The sequence below is a fragment of the Scyliorhinus canicula genome, chromosome 19, assembly GCF_902713615.1.
Source record: "Scyliorhinus canicula chromosome 19, sScyCan1.1, whole genome shotgun sequence".
Lineage (NCBI taxonomy): Eukaryota > Metazoa > Chordata > Chondrichthyes > Carcharhiniformes > Scyliorhinidae > Scyliorhinus > Scyliorhinus canicula.
The window spans coordinates 66,095,465-66,111,800 of NC_052164.1; the positions used below are offsets into that span (position 1 = coordinate 66,095,465).

The window sequence follows — 16,336 nt, forward strand, 5'->3', positions numbered from 1 at the left end:
CTCTCTACACCACTCTGCCTTTCTACCTTGCTTTCCATCTTGAAGACACTTCTTAAAATTGCCATCTTTGACCAATCTTGTAGTCAGTTGATCTAATGTCACCCTAACTGTTGTCAGGATATCGGACGAGAAACCCCAACAATTTGCAATTTGTAAAACTTTGAGGAAAGGATACTTCCCAGAAGCAATTCGTCTGGCAAATAGGGATCTTTTAGGTTAAATCAGACTTTATTTGTAACAAATAACAGTGTTAACCACATTAACATCACAGAAATAGCTCTACAATTCACAGTTAAACAGTTCTTGAAACTAAAAGGAAAAACTTTAACTTACACCTTCACTATAAATTTTCAAACTAAGCAACCCAAATACAGTTCAATTACCACTTATAAATAAAGTTAACAAAATAGGTTTACTTGCGGTCCTCTGTGTAGACACTTTTGGAGAGACTTTTTCAAGAGCATATCCAGTGCACTGTCTTGTCAGACTCTTATTCTCAACTTAATAGCATTTGGCAAAACTGAAAACTACAGACAGACCTGGCTGCTCCCATTGGTTACACCATCTGTATCCCACTAAGGTGTCCCATGACCTGCTTAGCTAGGACTAAACACCACTCCCTCATAAATGATCTATACCCCAGGGAATCCCCAGCAATCAAAACAATATTCCATTAGCCATCCATATGTAAACAAATAAATGGTTCAAAACCATGGCTACCTCACTTTTTACAACTTCTTAATTACAGCTTTAGCAGACACATGGTCTGGATACTTTAACCTAGGTTCTTTAACAATATTACTGAAACAAGTATATACCTAAACTTAGGCTTTTAATAGCATTGCTGCAACAGATATACAATATAATAGATTAAAAATTCTTATATTCATCACACTGTCTTAATGTCATACTTTGTTTTATAATGCTCCTGTGAAGCGCCTTTGGAGCATTGACTTATGTTACAGGTGCTATATAAATATAGGTTTTTGCCATATGTGGCTTTTTGCCATGTGGCTCCAGCCTGACAACAATGTGGTTGACTATTAGCTGCCCTCTGAAATGGCCCAACGTGTAACTCAGTTCAGGAAAGCAGCTCACCACATTCTTCACGAGGGCTGTCAGGGATGGGCAAAATACGTTGACCTCATCAGCAATGTCAGGGATAAAAAAATTAAAAGCTCCATACTTCCCTCCTCGGCAACTGTTTGCATCTCCTCTGCACCCATATTTCATTGTTATTCTTCCCCTTCCGCTGCCTTTTTTGTCTTTCACACCATTCTGTTTGTTGTTTCATCTCTCCTGCCTTCCACCCTATAACAGATCTTCCCTTTTATTTTTTTCCTGCCCTTTTTCCCCTTGTTGCCTAAATCCTGTTACCTAACATCTCCCAGTCCTGCGGAAGAGTCACAGAGCTGAAAAGTTAATATTGGTTTTCTCTCTCCACTGATGTTGTACACTTGCTGAGTTTTCCAAACATTCTCTTATTTAACTTACAAACTTAACATGGTCTCTTTCCTACTCAGGGTTGGATATCCTGGATCCCGAGGAGGTCACCTACATCGAGAGCCAGGTGAAAGGGGTCATAGGTCGCTCTGTGGTGTTGGAATGCGGCCAGTCTTTGCCCACCATTTACATTTGGGGTTTTACTAGACCCGGCTTCAGTGATATTCGAGCGGTCCTGTACAATTATGGAATGGGCCCCAAACTGCAGAAAATGGCCTCCATGTTTGGTGATGTGAAGGTCCTCTCCGACAGCGCGTCCCTGGTCATAGATAACCTGCAACTTGTAGCTGAGGGAAGATTCACGTGTCAAAGTTTGTATGACACCAATGACGGGGCGAAACTTGTCTACGTCTTCGTCAATTTACACGTCCTGGGTGAGTTTCAGATTTTAATTCTTCAGCAAGGAAAATGCAGCCAATTATAGAACATAGAACAGTACAGCACAGAACAGGCCCTTCGGCCCTCGATGTTGTGCCGAGCAATGATCACCCTACTATCACCCACATATCCACCCTGTACCCGTAACCCAACAACCCCCCCCCAACCTTACTTTTTAGGACACTACGGGCGATTTAGCATGGCCAATCCACCTAACCCGCACATCTTTGGACTGTGGGAGGAAACCGGAGCACCCGGAGGAAACCCACACACACACGGGGAGGACGTGCAGACTCCACACAGACAGTGACCCAGCCGGGAATCGAACCTGGGACCCTGGAGCTGTGAAGCATTTATGCTAACCACCATGCTACCGTGCTGCCCCAAATTGTTTCCCCTCCCCCACCCTGCTGTCTTTGCACTTCTGGCAAAGGTGAATTGCACAAGGCTACCTGTTCCCGCAGCGACATTTTCCCTGGAACAGGTCGCTAGTCTGCCACATAACCTAATAGCCTGATGGGTGCCGTCCCACATCAAGTGTGACTGATCAGGAGTCTCTCCTGCTCTCTCCGGCAGCCATTAGTGTGGAAGGGTTTGCAGATTGACGTTCAGTATGTTTGGCCATGTTACAAACTCACTCTCCTTGGTCATCAAGTCCTGGGGTGGGATGCAAACCCAGAGCTTCTGGCTCAGAGGCAGGGATGCTACGCACTGTGTCACAAGGCCTCCACAATTTCCTATAGTCGCCCTTAAAAGAATATTACGGAACTGAAACAGAATGAGCAGCCTTGCCGTGATTTTCTTTTCCCCACCAAACATTGTGTACAATATTGACAGACTGTAAACGTCCCATTGCTCCGTCCAGCCTGCCCCCCCATTCAACTGCGAAGCCTCACACATGACAATATCTGTACGTGTAAGCCGACAGATATCTCTAGTGTTGCTCGCGATAGGTTAGAAGACCTGTAGTACAGCACACTATTGTACGTAAACTGGCTTGTTGTAAATGGGCACATTCTGAGGCTAAACAGTGCTCATGGTCTCTGACTTTCACCATCGGTTTCCCATGTGGGTAGGCCTTGCTGAGGTCCAAGTAGACTACGTCAAATGCATTGCCCTCATTTATACACCTGGTCACCTCTTCAACAAATTCAACCAAGTTAGTCAGACATGCTGACTGTTCTTGATTAATCCCTGCCACTCCAAATGCAGATTAATTCTGTCTCTCACAATTGCTCCCGATAGTTTCCCCACCACTGAGGTTAGACTGACTGGCTTGTAGTTTCCTGGTTTATCCCTTCCTCCCTCCCTGAATAATGGTGGCGCATTGGCTATCCTCCAGTTCCCCTGCACTTCTCCTGTGGCCAGAGATGAATTGAAAATTATTGCCAGCACCCCTCCGATTTCATCCCTTGCCTCACTCAACAGCCTGGGATACATTTCATCTGGCCTTGGAGATTTATCTACTTTTAAGTCTATCAGACCACTCAGAGTCTCCTCTTCGCCTATGTTAATTTCAATTTTTTTATCACAGTCATTCTTCCTGATTTCTATATCCACACCCTCCCTCTCAAGAGTGAACACCGACACAAAGTTTTCATTTGCAACCCTACCTTCATCCTCCGGCTCCACATACTAATTACCACTGTGGTCCTTAATAGGCCCTGCTCTTTCCCTAGTTATCATTTTATGCTTAATATACTTGTTAAACAATTTAGGATTTCCTTTTTGCACATTCTATACTCGTCTGGGGAAGTTTTGCCGTGGACTGGGGGAGACAATGTCAAGAGGAAGGGATGGGAGGGCCTGCTCAGTTACTGGGCGCAGGGCCATGCATGAAGGTGGCTCGGAGGCAATACTACTGAACATGGGTTTACTGAAAGAGGACATCATATCCCCAGTGCCAGCGATGACTGCATCTGCCCCGCAGGTCAGTGAACCGCCTGTGCCAGGTGATGTAGGGGTCGGTGCCACATGGACTGGGAGGTCACCCATTGCGTGCGGCCCTGGAGGCTACAGCTGCAGGTGATGAGAAGCTGAGTGACCCACCTCTGCTGATAGGGCCTCCTTTGAGGTTAGGGGTACTGGTGTGGGTGCAATTGGACAGACTCTCACAAGCCTTCAGCCAATGGTTTTCCCATGCTGAAAGGATGCTTCAGCGATGAAAGGCCCGTGTGTTGGTGTGGGATGGGGGAGGGGAGCATTTCCAGGATTACATCAGCATGACTGTGTCATTAGAGTTGGTGGGGTGGACAACTGTTGATCATCCATCCTCTCTGAGGAGATTGAGGATGAGCTGGCGTTGTGCCCCCAGCCTAAATGTGGGGGTTAGCTGTGAATGGTGAAATGAGATTGGAGAAGCACTTTAAGGGTGCGTAATGTGACTTTTAATACATGAAATAGTGCTAACATCAGTGGTCAACATTTAATTGTGCCTAAACTTACCCTAGCCCACGCTATGACTATAAAACCTTTGCCTTCCTTATTCTCCCGCTACGTCTCTGTGTCTCGTCTGGATCCACAGCTGAGGATGAGACAGCCTGCTGACTGCTGCGCCCGGTTGCCTGGGATGATCTTAGTGGGCTTCTCCTGATGGTCCAGGGCCCTGAGGGTCTGGGCCTGCTATCGGGCAGCACGGGTGTTACTGTGCTACCCTCCTCGGTGTGCAGGGCTGGAGGTGGGTCAGTCACAGGGAGGGGGGTATCAGATGGACTGGACACCGCCAGGATCTTCTGGGTGGAAGGTCCCGTGATGCGTTCCTGCCTATCCCCTTCCCTATAGATGCTCGGGGACCTCAGGGCTCCTTCATGGGATAGAGGGGCAGCTGGAGTGAGATCCAGTAGCTGCGTTGTCCTCTGGCACAGACACTCGTGGGTGTCCATAAATGCCTGAACCATGCAGCTGAAGCCCTGCACCATGGAACTCATGCCGCCAGCCATGAAGATCATGAGCAGAGCCATGGAGTGCACGTCCTGGTCTTCACTGTGGATGCCACCTCCTCAGGGTTGCCCTTGTTGCCTCGGATGGCAGCACCATCTCCTCAGACAGACTGTGATGGAACTCCTCCAGTCGGCCTTGCAGTCCGAGGAGGGTTGCTGACATCCCTTTTCGATGCTCACAAACTCTGCCTTTGCGGTTCCAGCAGTTCTGGGGCAACCGAATCCAGGGGTATGTCACCTGACCTGGGCTCAGCAGTGTCCTGGGCTCGGGCATCCCTTCGAGTGCCGGGTCCTTGGGACGTCCCTGCCTCTGCCTGCTGTGGATCATCAGCTGTGAGGTGCTCGCTAGTGAGTGACTCAGAAGCCTGCCTATTATTTAATCCCACCGAGGCGTGAGTATCTCCGCTGGTGGTGGGTGTGGGTGACAGATGTGATGACTCTTCAATGCTCGCCTCCGATATATTTTCCTTGGAGCTGCTCGGGTCCATTGAGATGATGGGCAGGGCTGGTCAACTAATTGACTTGCAGGAAAGCATGACAGGGGATTAAGGATTGCAAAATCATAACTCGCGTGAGGCTGGTGCCATGGCTGGATTTGCTAAGGGTCCTCACTTTTGCATCTTGCCCCTGCCTCATCCTTAGCACAGATGTGTTCCTGCTGCTCGCCGGCCAGCTCAAGGGCTCTTTCCTCAAACGGAGTGAGGGTACTCAACTCGAGCATCACTCGAGCTGACTGTTCCCACTCATGCTGATTGTGCTTGAACGTGTCCTGCAATGAGACAGATAGGGAGAGTGTAGGAAGGACCCATGCCAGGTCAGATGGCAAAGATGCCTGTGTGGTAGGTGAGTGGGAGCGGGGATGTGAAGAGGGAAGTAGCCACTGCGGGATAAGGGATGGGTACTGGAGGGCATGTTTTGGGGCCCTGGGAGGTGTTTGTGAGTGAGCTCCTTGTGGAAGTGTGATGGGTGTGTGAGTGGGTGCGCGTGGGCAGTGTCAGGGGGCAGTGCCTTGGCAGTAAGAGGGGGCAGTGCCTGGGCAATAAGAGGGGGCAGTGCCTGGGCTGTGATGGGGCAATGCCAGGGGGCAGTGTCAGGGGGCAGTCCCTGGGCAGTGTCAGGGGGCAGTGCCAGGGGACAGTGTCAGGGGCAGTGCATGGGCAGTGTCAGGGGGCAGTGCATGGGCAGGGTCAGGGGGCAGTGCCTGGGCAGTGTCAGGGGCAGTGCATGGGCAGTGTCGGGGGCAGTGCATGGGCAGGGTTAGGGGGCAGTGCCTGGACAGGGTCAGGGGACAGTGCCTGGGTAGTGTCAGGGGCAGTGCCTGGGCAGTGTCAGAGGGCAGTGCCTGGGCAATAAGAGGGGGCAGTGCCTGGGCTGTGATGGGGCAATGCCAGGGGGCAGTGTCAGGGGGGCAGTATCAGGGGACAGTGCCTGGGTAGTGTCAGGGGACAGTGCCTGGACAGGGTCAGGGGACAGTGCCAGGGGACAGTGCCAGGGGGGCAGTATCAGGGGACAGTGCCTGGGTAGTGTCAGGGGACAGTACTAGGAGCAGTGCCAATGAGCAGTGCCAGGGGAAATGCCAGGGGGCAGTGTCAGGGGATAGTGCCAGGGGGCAGTGTCAGGGGACAGTGCCTGGGCAGGGTCAGGGGTAGTGTCTGGGCAATAAGAGGGGGCAGTGTCAGGGGGCAGTGCCAGGGGACAGTGTCAGGGGGCAGTGCCTGGACAGGGTCAGGGGACAGTGCCAGGGGACAGTGCCAGGGGGGCAGTATCAGGGGACAGTGCCTGGGTAGTGTCAGGGGACAGTACTAGGAGCAGTGCCAATGAGCAGTGCCAGGGGAAATGCCAGGGGGAAGTGTCATGTGGCAATGCCCGGGCAGCGCCAGGGCGGTTGCATAAATGGGTGTGTTGCGGGGTGATTTCCATTTTAACTTTTCTGTGTCGGGTGGCTTTAAAAACCAAATCCCGAGCTTAACAAAACGAATTTGTTGATGGGGTGGGTTCACTCAGAGCCCGCTCCACCAGCATGACATCATGAGACTCGTCCCTTCGCACTGCACTATGTTCCGAGCAATACGATGGACAAAGCTCCCATTGGTCCTGACGGCTTCAACGCTGCTTTTCGTCCTTGTCACAACACACTACAAAAAGAAAAGTGTACTATTTTAAAACATTGGGAGTAGCGGTTATGGTTCTAAATTATTGAACTCAATGTTGAGCCCTACAAAATGCCTGACTGACAGATGGGGTACTGTTCTTTGAAATTACATTGAACCTGCAATAGAAACAATGTAAGATGCTTAGAGTCAGGAGGATTTTGAACTGAACTCGCAGAGGTGAACGTTCGCTGACTCTGTGGAAATAACCAGGTTCCTTTTACTTCAACAGTTCCAATTTCCAAACCGTCCATTCAGATGAGTCTCTCGGCTCCAGTTGAAGGGTCCGCAATTTCGATCTTGTGTTCCGTGGAGAATGGAACCGGACCCCTGGAGTACACCTGGACCAGGCAGGCGACTCTGTCCAGAAGTCCCGTCAACATCTCTGAGAGCACGGACAGTCTGCTGAACCTGACCTCAGTAAGCAGGAACCACACGGGCTGGTATATCTGCACAGCCAAGAACGAGGTGAATGAAGAGACCAGTGACCGAGTTTGGCTCGACGTCATCTGTGAGTTCCTTTAGCAACTCATAATGAAGACTTTACAAAGGTTACAGTGAATAACTCATCGAATTAAATCTGGTTTTGTGCCCACTTAGTTACCTGGCTGCTCTCAACTGTGGAAACAGAAATAACTCCAACCCTGGGAAAAGCCTCCTCCCCTGACACACAGTGCAATTGGTTCCAATTGAGGTCCTTTAATGTCTGGTGTTGATCAGTTAGCTCTTGTTGCTTTGCTGCTAGTTTTTATTGATATTGTGTTATCGGCCAGGGATTAGAGAACCCCAAAGTGTATCATGGAGTTCACCTGACCCACAACTTTTACTAGATTGTGGTATGGGGAGCACACGGCCCACTCTACAGGAGTGGTACAGCGAAATAGAAAAGTATTTTTTAAAGCAAAACAATATTTATTCCATGAACTCAAGGTAACCTTTTTAAAACATACAGTGAACATCTTAGCAACCATCAATTCAAATACAACCCCCAAAGAATACAACACTAAGTAAACCGTTGAGCTTTCCTTTTAACATCCATAAGATTTAAAATACCTTTTGCCAGAAGCACATCAGGTTAAAGTCACTATCGTTATTAGTTTTAAATCACCAGGATCGATTTACAGTCTTTAGATTACAGACAGAGACTCTAGTACACCTTCTGGCTGTGACTGCAGCTATCCAGCTCTGAAAACAAAACTAAAACACACCCTGCAGCAAACAGCCTAAAACAAAAGTAAAAAGCTGACAGACAGCCCAGCTCCACCCACTCTCTGATATCACTGCAGTAATAAACACCCATTCCTTAAAGGTACTCTCACTGCAGATATTTATATACACACCCATTTATAAACACCCACTTCTTAAAGGTACTCTCACATGACACCTCTCCCCAAGAAAAAAAAAACCATCAAGAACCACCAACTTCAAGATGGTTTCATTTTTCACCTTTTCACCATCCTTTAAGAAATTCACACAGTAAGTATACTTCATCGTTTAAAAAAAAACACACGCCAACAGGTATAATAATATAGTCCATTTCTTTTTTTTTTCTTCTTCCTCCAACTGGAATCCCTCTTGATTGACAGTCGCTTTGAACAAGAAGGTCTCTGCACGATCCATCCATTTCTCTACACCTCGGCATTTCTTTTTAAAATCAGATACTTTAGTTCAATCTGATCACAGAGTCCCTTGTAATACTCCAACACAGGAGCATTGGTTATCACAGCTTTTGGGCAGTCAAATGCCTGTTGAAAGTCCGCTGTCCACTGAAATTTTTGAGGTGTCTTCAGCAAGTCCATCAGCGGAGCAGCTACGCTAAAAAATGTTTTCACAAATGTTCGATCAAATCCACTCATACCAAGAAATCGCATTATTTCCCTTCGTCTTGAGGGTATTGGAAACTCCTCAACAACTTTTAGTTTCACATCCCATGTGACCATTTGACCCTGTCCGATTGTATGGCCAAGGAAAGTGTCTTGGGCTTTTCCAAATTCACTTTTGGCTAGGTTTATCACCAAACCCGCCTCCTGAAGTCGATCGAATAACTCCATCAGATGTTTCAAATGTTCTTTCCATGTCTGGCTGAAAATTACCAGATTGTCGATGTATACCGCACAATTGGGTAATCCTGCAATGACTTTGTTAGTTAACCGTTGAAATGTGGCTGGGGCATTTTTCATGCCAAATGGCATAACTTTGAAATGGTGTATACCATCTGGAGTCGCAAAAGCTGAAATCTCCTTTTGCCCTTTTGGATAAAGGCACCTGCCAGTCACCTTGAAGTAAATCCAGTTTGGAAATAAAAGCTGGTTGTCCCACTTTCTCAATACAATCCTCCAAACGTGCGATAAGATAAGAGTCTCTTCTTGTAACTGCATTAACCTTTCTATTGTCCACACATAACCGTTGGGTACCGTCTGGTTTAGGTACCATCACTATGGATGAGCTCCATTGGCTGCAACCCACTTCAATTATGCCATTTTTAATTATACTCTCAATCTCTTTGTTAACCTGTGCCAATTTTAAAGGGTTAATGTATGGATGTTGTTTGATTAGAACAGCATTTCCCACATCTACATCATGTATAGCCATTTTAGTACTTCCCAATTTATCTCTACAAACTTGCCCACGTGATATCAATAACTCTTTCAGGTCAGTCCATTTTCCCTCTGGAAGATAACTCAACAATTTATCCCAATTTTTAAGAGCATCCTCATTTTCCAATTTAATTTGAGGTATGTCAAATTCACAGTCATCTGTATTTGGTTTGTCACTTTGAGTTAGAATCATTAAAACCTTCTCTTTTCCTCTCCTTCCCTTTCAAAGTACCTTTTAAGCATATTCATATGACACACTCAGTGAGTCTTCCTTCTATCTGGTGTTTTTGCCACATAATTGACCTCACTTAATTTCCTTTCAATCTGATAAGGTCCACAAAACCTTGCTTTTAAAAGTTCACCTACCACTGGTAACAACACTTAAAATTTATCTCCACTGGCAAAACTACGAACTTTGGATCTCGTGTCCGCTACCCATTTCATCACATTTCATGTAACTTTTAAATGTTGTCTAGCCAATTCACCTGCTCTATTTAATTGTTCCCTAAAATTTGACACATAATTCAATAATGAAATTTCCGATTTCTCACTCACTAATTTTTCCTTAATCAATTTCAGTGGTCCTCTTACCTCATGACCAAAAATTAGTTCAAAAGGACTGAATTTGGTTGATTCATTAGGTGCATCCCTAATTGCAAACAGTACAAATGGAATTCCTTTATCCCAATCTTCTGGATAATCTTGACAATAAGGTCTCAACATTGTCTTTAATGTCTGATGCCACTTTTCTAACGTTCCCTGCGATTCTGGATGGTATGCAGTTGATTTAAATTGTTTTATTCCTAAGTTATCCATAACTTCTTTGAATAACCTTGAGGTAAAGGTCGATCCTTGATCCAATTGTATTTCTGTGGGTAGTCCATATCTAGTGAAGAATTTAAGTAACTCCTCCACAATCTTTTTAGCTATAATATTACGTACTGGAATGGCCTGTGGAAACCTAGTAGACACATCCATTATCGTCAATAGATATTGATTCCCGCTTTTCGTTTTAGGAAGCGGTCCTAAGCGATCAATTAGGACCCGTGTAAAAGGTTCCTCAAATGCTGGAATGGGTATTAAGGGCGCTAATTTTATCACTGCTTGAGGTTTCCTTATTCCCAAATGACCTCCCACTGGTACCTCATGTACAACTTGCAACACCTCATTTCTATACCCTACCAGCAATACTACTTGAAGAACTTCTGCCAACTTTATATCCGCCTGCATATGTAAAGGTCTCCATTTTCTCATCAAGACATTACTTTTACGGTAATAACACTCTGATATACACTCAGATTCCTCTTCCGTGTATGCTTTCTGATACATCCGTTTTATTTCTATATCTTTTTGTTGTAACTCCGCCAATTTTCCTGAACTAAAAATATCTGCCACATCCTCCTTGTTCTTGTTCTTTTACAACTATGTGATCAAAAATCGTTTCTCATAATTGCACTTCAACTTCATCTTCACTCTTTGATTTCTCCTCTTGTCTTAACCTGTGACATTGCGGCCTTGTTACCACACAATCCGGAAAAATCCCAGGATATTCATCTTGCTACACTTCAGTTGTCTGATTTTCCACTGGCTTATCCACCACAGTAGACATCACTCCCACCTACGATCCAGCTATATCATTACCCAAGATAAACTGTATTCCTTTTTTTAATAACCATTTTATTGAGGTATTTTTGGTATAGAAACAAGAACAAAATAGTCAAAATACATGAAACCATAAACATAGTGCAAAAACCGTTGACCTTTCGTACAGGTCCCACCCTTATTACCGCCCTATTCTAACCTAATCTACTCCCCTCCCCCCCATCTGCTGACGATTAATTTTCTGCAAGGAAGTCGACGAACGGTTGCCACCTCCAGGTGAACCCTAACAGTGAACCTCTCAAGGCAAACTTAATTTTCTCCATACAGAGAAAGCTAGCCATGTCCGATAGCCAGGTCTCCGACTTCGGGGGCTTTGGGTCCCTCCATTCCAATAGTATCCATCTCTGGGCTACCAGGGAAGCAAAGGCCAGAACGTCTGCCTCTTTCTCCTCCTGGATTCCCGGATCTTCCGACACCCCAAAAATCGCCACCTCTGGACCCAGCGCCATCCTTGTTTTTCAAACCTTGGACATGACGTCCGCAAACCCCTGCCAAAATCCCCGAAGCTTTGGACATACCCAGAACATGTGGAAATGGTTCGCTGGTCCTCCCGCACATTGATAAACTGTATTCCTGGACAAGACAGTTTCTCTATAACTCCTACTACCAATTCACCACTCTTCACTGGACTTTACAACCTCACCTTATATAATGGAACACTACTCCTCTCACCCTGAATTTCACTGATTACCACCTTTTCTTGCAATATTCTTCCCAGACTACATAATTCCTCATCACTTACCATTAAAGATTGACTAGCTCCCGTATCTCTTAAAATTGTGACTTATAGAACATAGAACAGTACAGCACAGAACAGGCCCTCGATGCTGTGCCAAGCATTGTCCGAAACCAAGATCAAGCTATCCCACTCCCTGTCATTCTGGTGTGCTCCATGTGCCTATCCAATAACCGCTTGAAAGTTCCTAAAGTGTCCGACTCCACTATCACAGCAGGCAGTCTACTCCACACTCTAACCACTCTCTGAGTAAGGAACCTACCTCGGACATTCCTCCTATATCTCCCACCCCGAACCTTATAGTTATGCCCCCTTGTAACAGCTACAGCCACCTGAGGAAATAGTCTCTGAACGTCCTTCTATCTATCCCCCTCATTTTCTTATAAACCTCTATTAAGTCACCTCTCATCCTCCTCCGCTCCAAAGAGAAAAGCCCTAGCTCCCTCAACCTTTTCTTATAAGACCTATCCTGCAAACCAGACAGCAACCTGATGGGCTGGTTTAGCTCACAGGGGCTGGTTTAGCTCACAAGGCTAAATCGCTGGCTTTTAAAGCAGACCAAGCAGGCCAGCAGCACGGTTCAATTCCCGTACCAACCTTCCCGGACAGGTGCCGGAATGTGGCGACTAGGGGCTTTTCACAGTAACTTCATTGAAGCCTACTCGTGACAATAAGCAATTTTCATTTCATTTTCATTTCATATTACCTCAGTATGCAGATCCCCTTCAAACTGCCTTTCTGCAGCCGTTAAACTATCCTTGATTAACAATGCTACTCCTCCACCTCTTTTACCACCTTCCCTACTCTTACTGAAACATCTATACCCTGGAACTTCCAACAACCATTCCAGTCCCTGTTCTAACCATGTCTCCGTAATGGCCACAACATTGTAGTCCCAAGTACCAATCCACGCTCCAAGTACACCTACCTTATTCCGGATGCTCCTTGCATTGAAGTAGACACACTTCAACCCACCTTTCTGTCTGCCGGTACACTCCTGCGACCTTGATACCCTCCTCAGTACCTCACTACTCTCAACACTGGCTTCTGGACGACAGCTCGCTTTCCCATCCCCCAGACAAATTAGTTTAAACTCCACCAAAGAGCCGTAGCAAATTTCCCTCCCAGGATATTGGTGCCTCTCTGGTTCAGGTGCAAACCGTCCTGTCTGTACAGGTCCCACCTTCCCCAGAATGTGCTCCAATTATGCACGTAACTGAAACCCTCCCTCCTACACCATCCCTGCAACCACGTGTTTATCTGCACTCTCTCCCTGTTCCTCACCTCGCTAGCACGTGGCACTGGCAACAAACTAGAGATGACAACATGGTTTGTCCTGGCTCTCAGCTTCCACCCTAGCTCCCTAAATTCCTGTTTTATATCCCCGTCTCTTCTCTTACCTGTGTCGTTGATACCGATGTGTACCACGACTAGTGACTGTTCCCCCTTAAAGATTCTGAAAACACGGTCCGAGACGGCACAGACCCTGGCATCCGAGAGGCAACATACCATCTGTGAGTCTCTTCCGTTGCCACAGAACTGTCTATCTGTCCCTCTATCGTGTCCCCAATAACTATTGCTCTCCTGCGCTCCCTCCTTCCCTTCTGAGCCACAGGGACGGACTCAGTTCTGGAGATCCATTCACCGTGGCTTACCCCTGGTAGGTTGTCCCCTCAACAGTATCCAAAGCGGTATACTTGTTACTGAGGGGAACGACCACAGAGGATCCCTGCACTGACTGCTTCCTCCTAGCCCCTCTCACCGTCACCCATCTATATTCATTCTTCGGAATAAATACGTCCCTGAAGCTTCTATCTATGACCACCTCTGCCTCCCGAATGATCCGAAGTTCATCCAGCTCCAGCTCCAGTTCCCTAACGCGGTTTCTGAGGAGCTGGAGATGGGTGCACTTCCCACAGGTGAAATTAGCAGAGACACTGACGGCGTCCCTCACCTCAAACATTCTGCAGAAATCTAAGTCAAATTTTTAAAAATAGCTTATGCATATCATCACAGTGTTGGGCATCTTGAAAAACATTAAGGTAGACAAGTCCCCAGGGCCCGATAAGATCTACCCCAGAACACTGAGGGAGGCAAGGAAGGAAACCGCCGGGACCCTGACAGAACTCTTTGTATCCTCATTGGCCGCAGGTGAGGCCTCAGAGGACCGGTGAATAGGCAATGCTGTTGCTCCGTTCAACAAGGGTAGCAAGGATAATCCAGGAAACTACAGGTTGATGAGCCTTATATCAATGGTAGGGAAAATATTGGAGAAGCCCAAGATGCCCAAAAATCTGTCCTGGTCCACCCACGTTGACACTATCACCAAGAAAGCACAACAGCGCCTATATTCCTCAGGAAACTAAGGAAATTTGGCATTCAGAGAGTTGTGAACACCGCCCAGTCCATCACACGAACCTGCCTCCCATCCATTGACTCCATTTACACCTCTTGCTGCCTGGGGAAAGCAGGCTGCATAATCAAAGACCCCTCCCACCCGGCTTACTCACTCTTCCAACTGCTTCCATTGGGCAGGAAATACAGAAGTCTGAGAACACGCACAAACAGATTCAAAAACAACTTCTTCCCAACTGTTAACAGACCCCTAAATGACCCTCTTATGGACGGACCTCATTTACACTACACCTGTATGTTTTATCCAATGCTTATGTAGTTACATTGTCTACCTTGTGTTGCCCTACTATGTATTTTCTTTTATTCCCTTTTCTTCCCATGTACTTAATGATCTGTTGAGCTGCTCACTGTACCTCGGTACACGTGACAATAAACAAATCCAATCCAGTCGAGAAGATTCTTCAGGACAGGATTGGACTTATTAGCGAGAGGCAGCATGGTTTTGTGAGGTGGAGGTAATGTCTCACTAACTTGATCGAGTTTTAAAAATATTTTAATTGAAATTTTAACGATTTTTATGCAAAGTTTCCAAAGAAAAACAGTAACACATAACAACAGGAATATCCCCTCCATGCCCCTCCACCCAGAACAGGATAAACTAACCCCCCATCCTATCTCAGTCCCCCAACTGTTTAAATACTTCATTGGTTTTACAATTGATATGAAATATTTTAAGGGTCTTAGTTTTTTTACATGCGGCAGTACAATCCAACAAAAAGAAGAAGGAAACAGTACATGCAAAGTACCCAGATAACGTTGCCCTTATTCCAGGCCCTCTTGTGTATGTACACCGGCTCGGACCGTCCGCCGGTTTTATTTACACGTCTCCATGTGTCCCCTCATCCATACAGGGTTTGTTAGGTGTGTGTTTGCCCCTGTTCATCCATGGGACCTTTAGACCCTGCTCTCAGGTCCTCCCTTTGTGGCCTTGCTCTCGGGCCCTAATGTTTGCCTCGACCGTTTCTGTCCTCCCATCCCCCCTCCCTTTCCCCCTCCCCCCAAGTCTTCTTCTCGCTCCCTTTTTCTTTGGCGTTTTTGTAACCCCCCCTGCGGAGACAACTCATCCCCTCCCCCCCCACGCCCTACTGCCTGTTGGCTTCAAAAAGATCTTTGAACAAGTTGGTGAATGGCTTCCACGGTCTGTGGATTTGATTTTCTCCAGCCGAAGACATTCCAACAGGTTGAACAGGCAGACTGCAGTTTTGGGTGGTGCTGCTGATCGTCATTCTAGCAGGATTCTTCAGCGGGTGAATAGGGAGGCCAAGGCAACAGCGTAGGTCTTCTCTCCATGAATAGTTCTGGCTGGTCTGATATCCCGAAGACTGTCAGTTTCAGGCTTGGCTCCACCCTCATCCCCACAACTTTGGACATTGCTTCAAGGAAGGCTGTCCAGAACCCATCAAGCTTGGGGCATGACCAGAGCATGTGTGTGTGGTGGCCGCGCCTCCCTGACACTGTTCACATTTGTCCTCCACCTCCGAGAAGAACCTGCTTATTTGGGTTCCAGTGAAGTGTGCTCTGTGCATCACTTTCAGTTGCATTAGGCCTTGCCCATGTGGAGGTGGAGTTGGCCCTGTTCAGTGCTTCGCTCCAGAGTCCCCACTCTATTTCTGTCTCAATTCTTCCTCCCATTTTTGCCATGTATCATCCAGCGGGGAGCTCCTTGAACAGCCGTCCATACAGGTCCCCGCAGATCCCCCCCACCTAAGCCGCCCGCATCAACAGTTTCTCAATCATTGAGTGTCTCGTGTGTCAATGGGAATGATGTTGTCTCCTTGTGGAGGAAGTTTTGATTTGTAAATGTCGCAGTTCATTCCCTTTGGGCAGTTGCAACCTTTCGATCAGTTCCTCGAACGTTACTACTCTGTCACCTGTGTATAAGTCCCGAACTGTCAGTGTCCCTCCGTCATGCCTCCACCTCTTAAAGGTGGCATCCATCGTGGCTGGTGAAAAACT

The 16,336-nt window shown here is 46.9% G+C and overlaps 1 protein-coding gene across 1 annotated transcript in view; it reads left to right on the top strand.

The window, feature by feature from the left end:
• LOC119954014 (V-set and immunoglobulin domain-containing protein 10-like 2) overlaps positions 1–16,336 on the top strand; it is a 136,735-nt gene that overhangs the window by 36,673 nt on the left and 83,726 nt on the right. The window contains exons 3-4 of the mRNA XM_038778791.1: positions 1,524–1,877; positions 7,203–7,481. Coding sequence (XP_038634719.1) covers positions 1,524–1,877; positions 7,203–7,481 — 633 coding nt within the window. The remainder of the gene's footprint in view (positions 1–1,523; positions 1,878–7,202; positions 7,482–16,336) is intronic.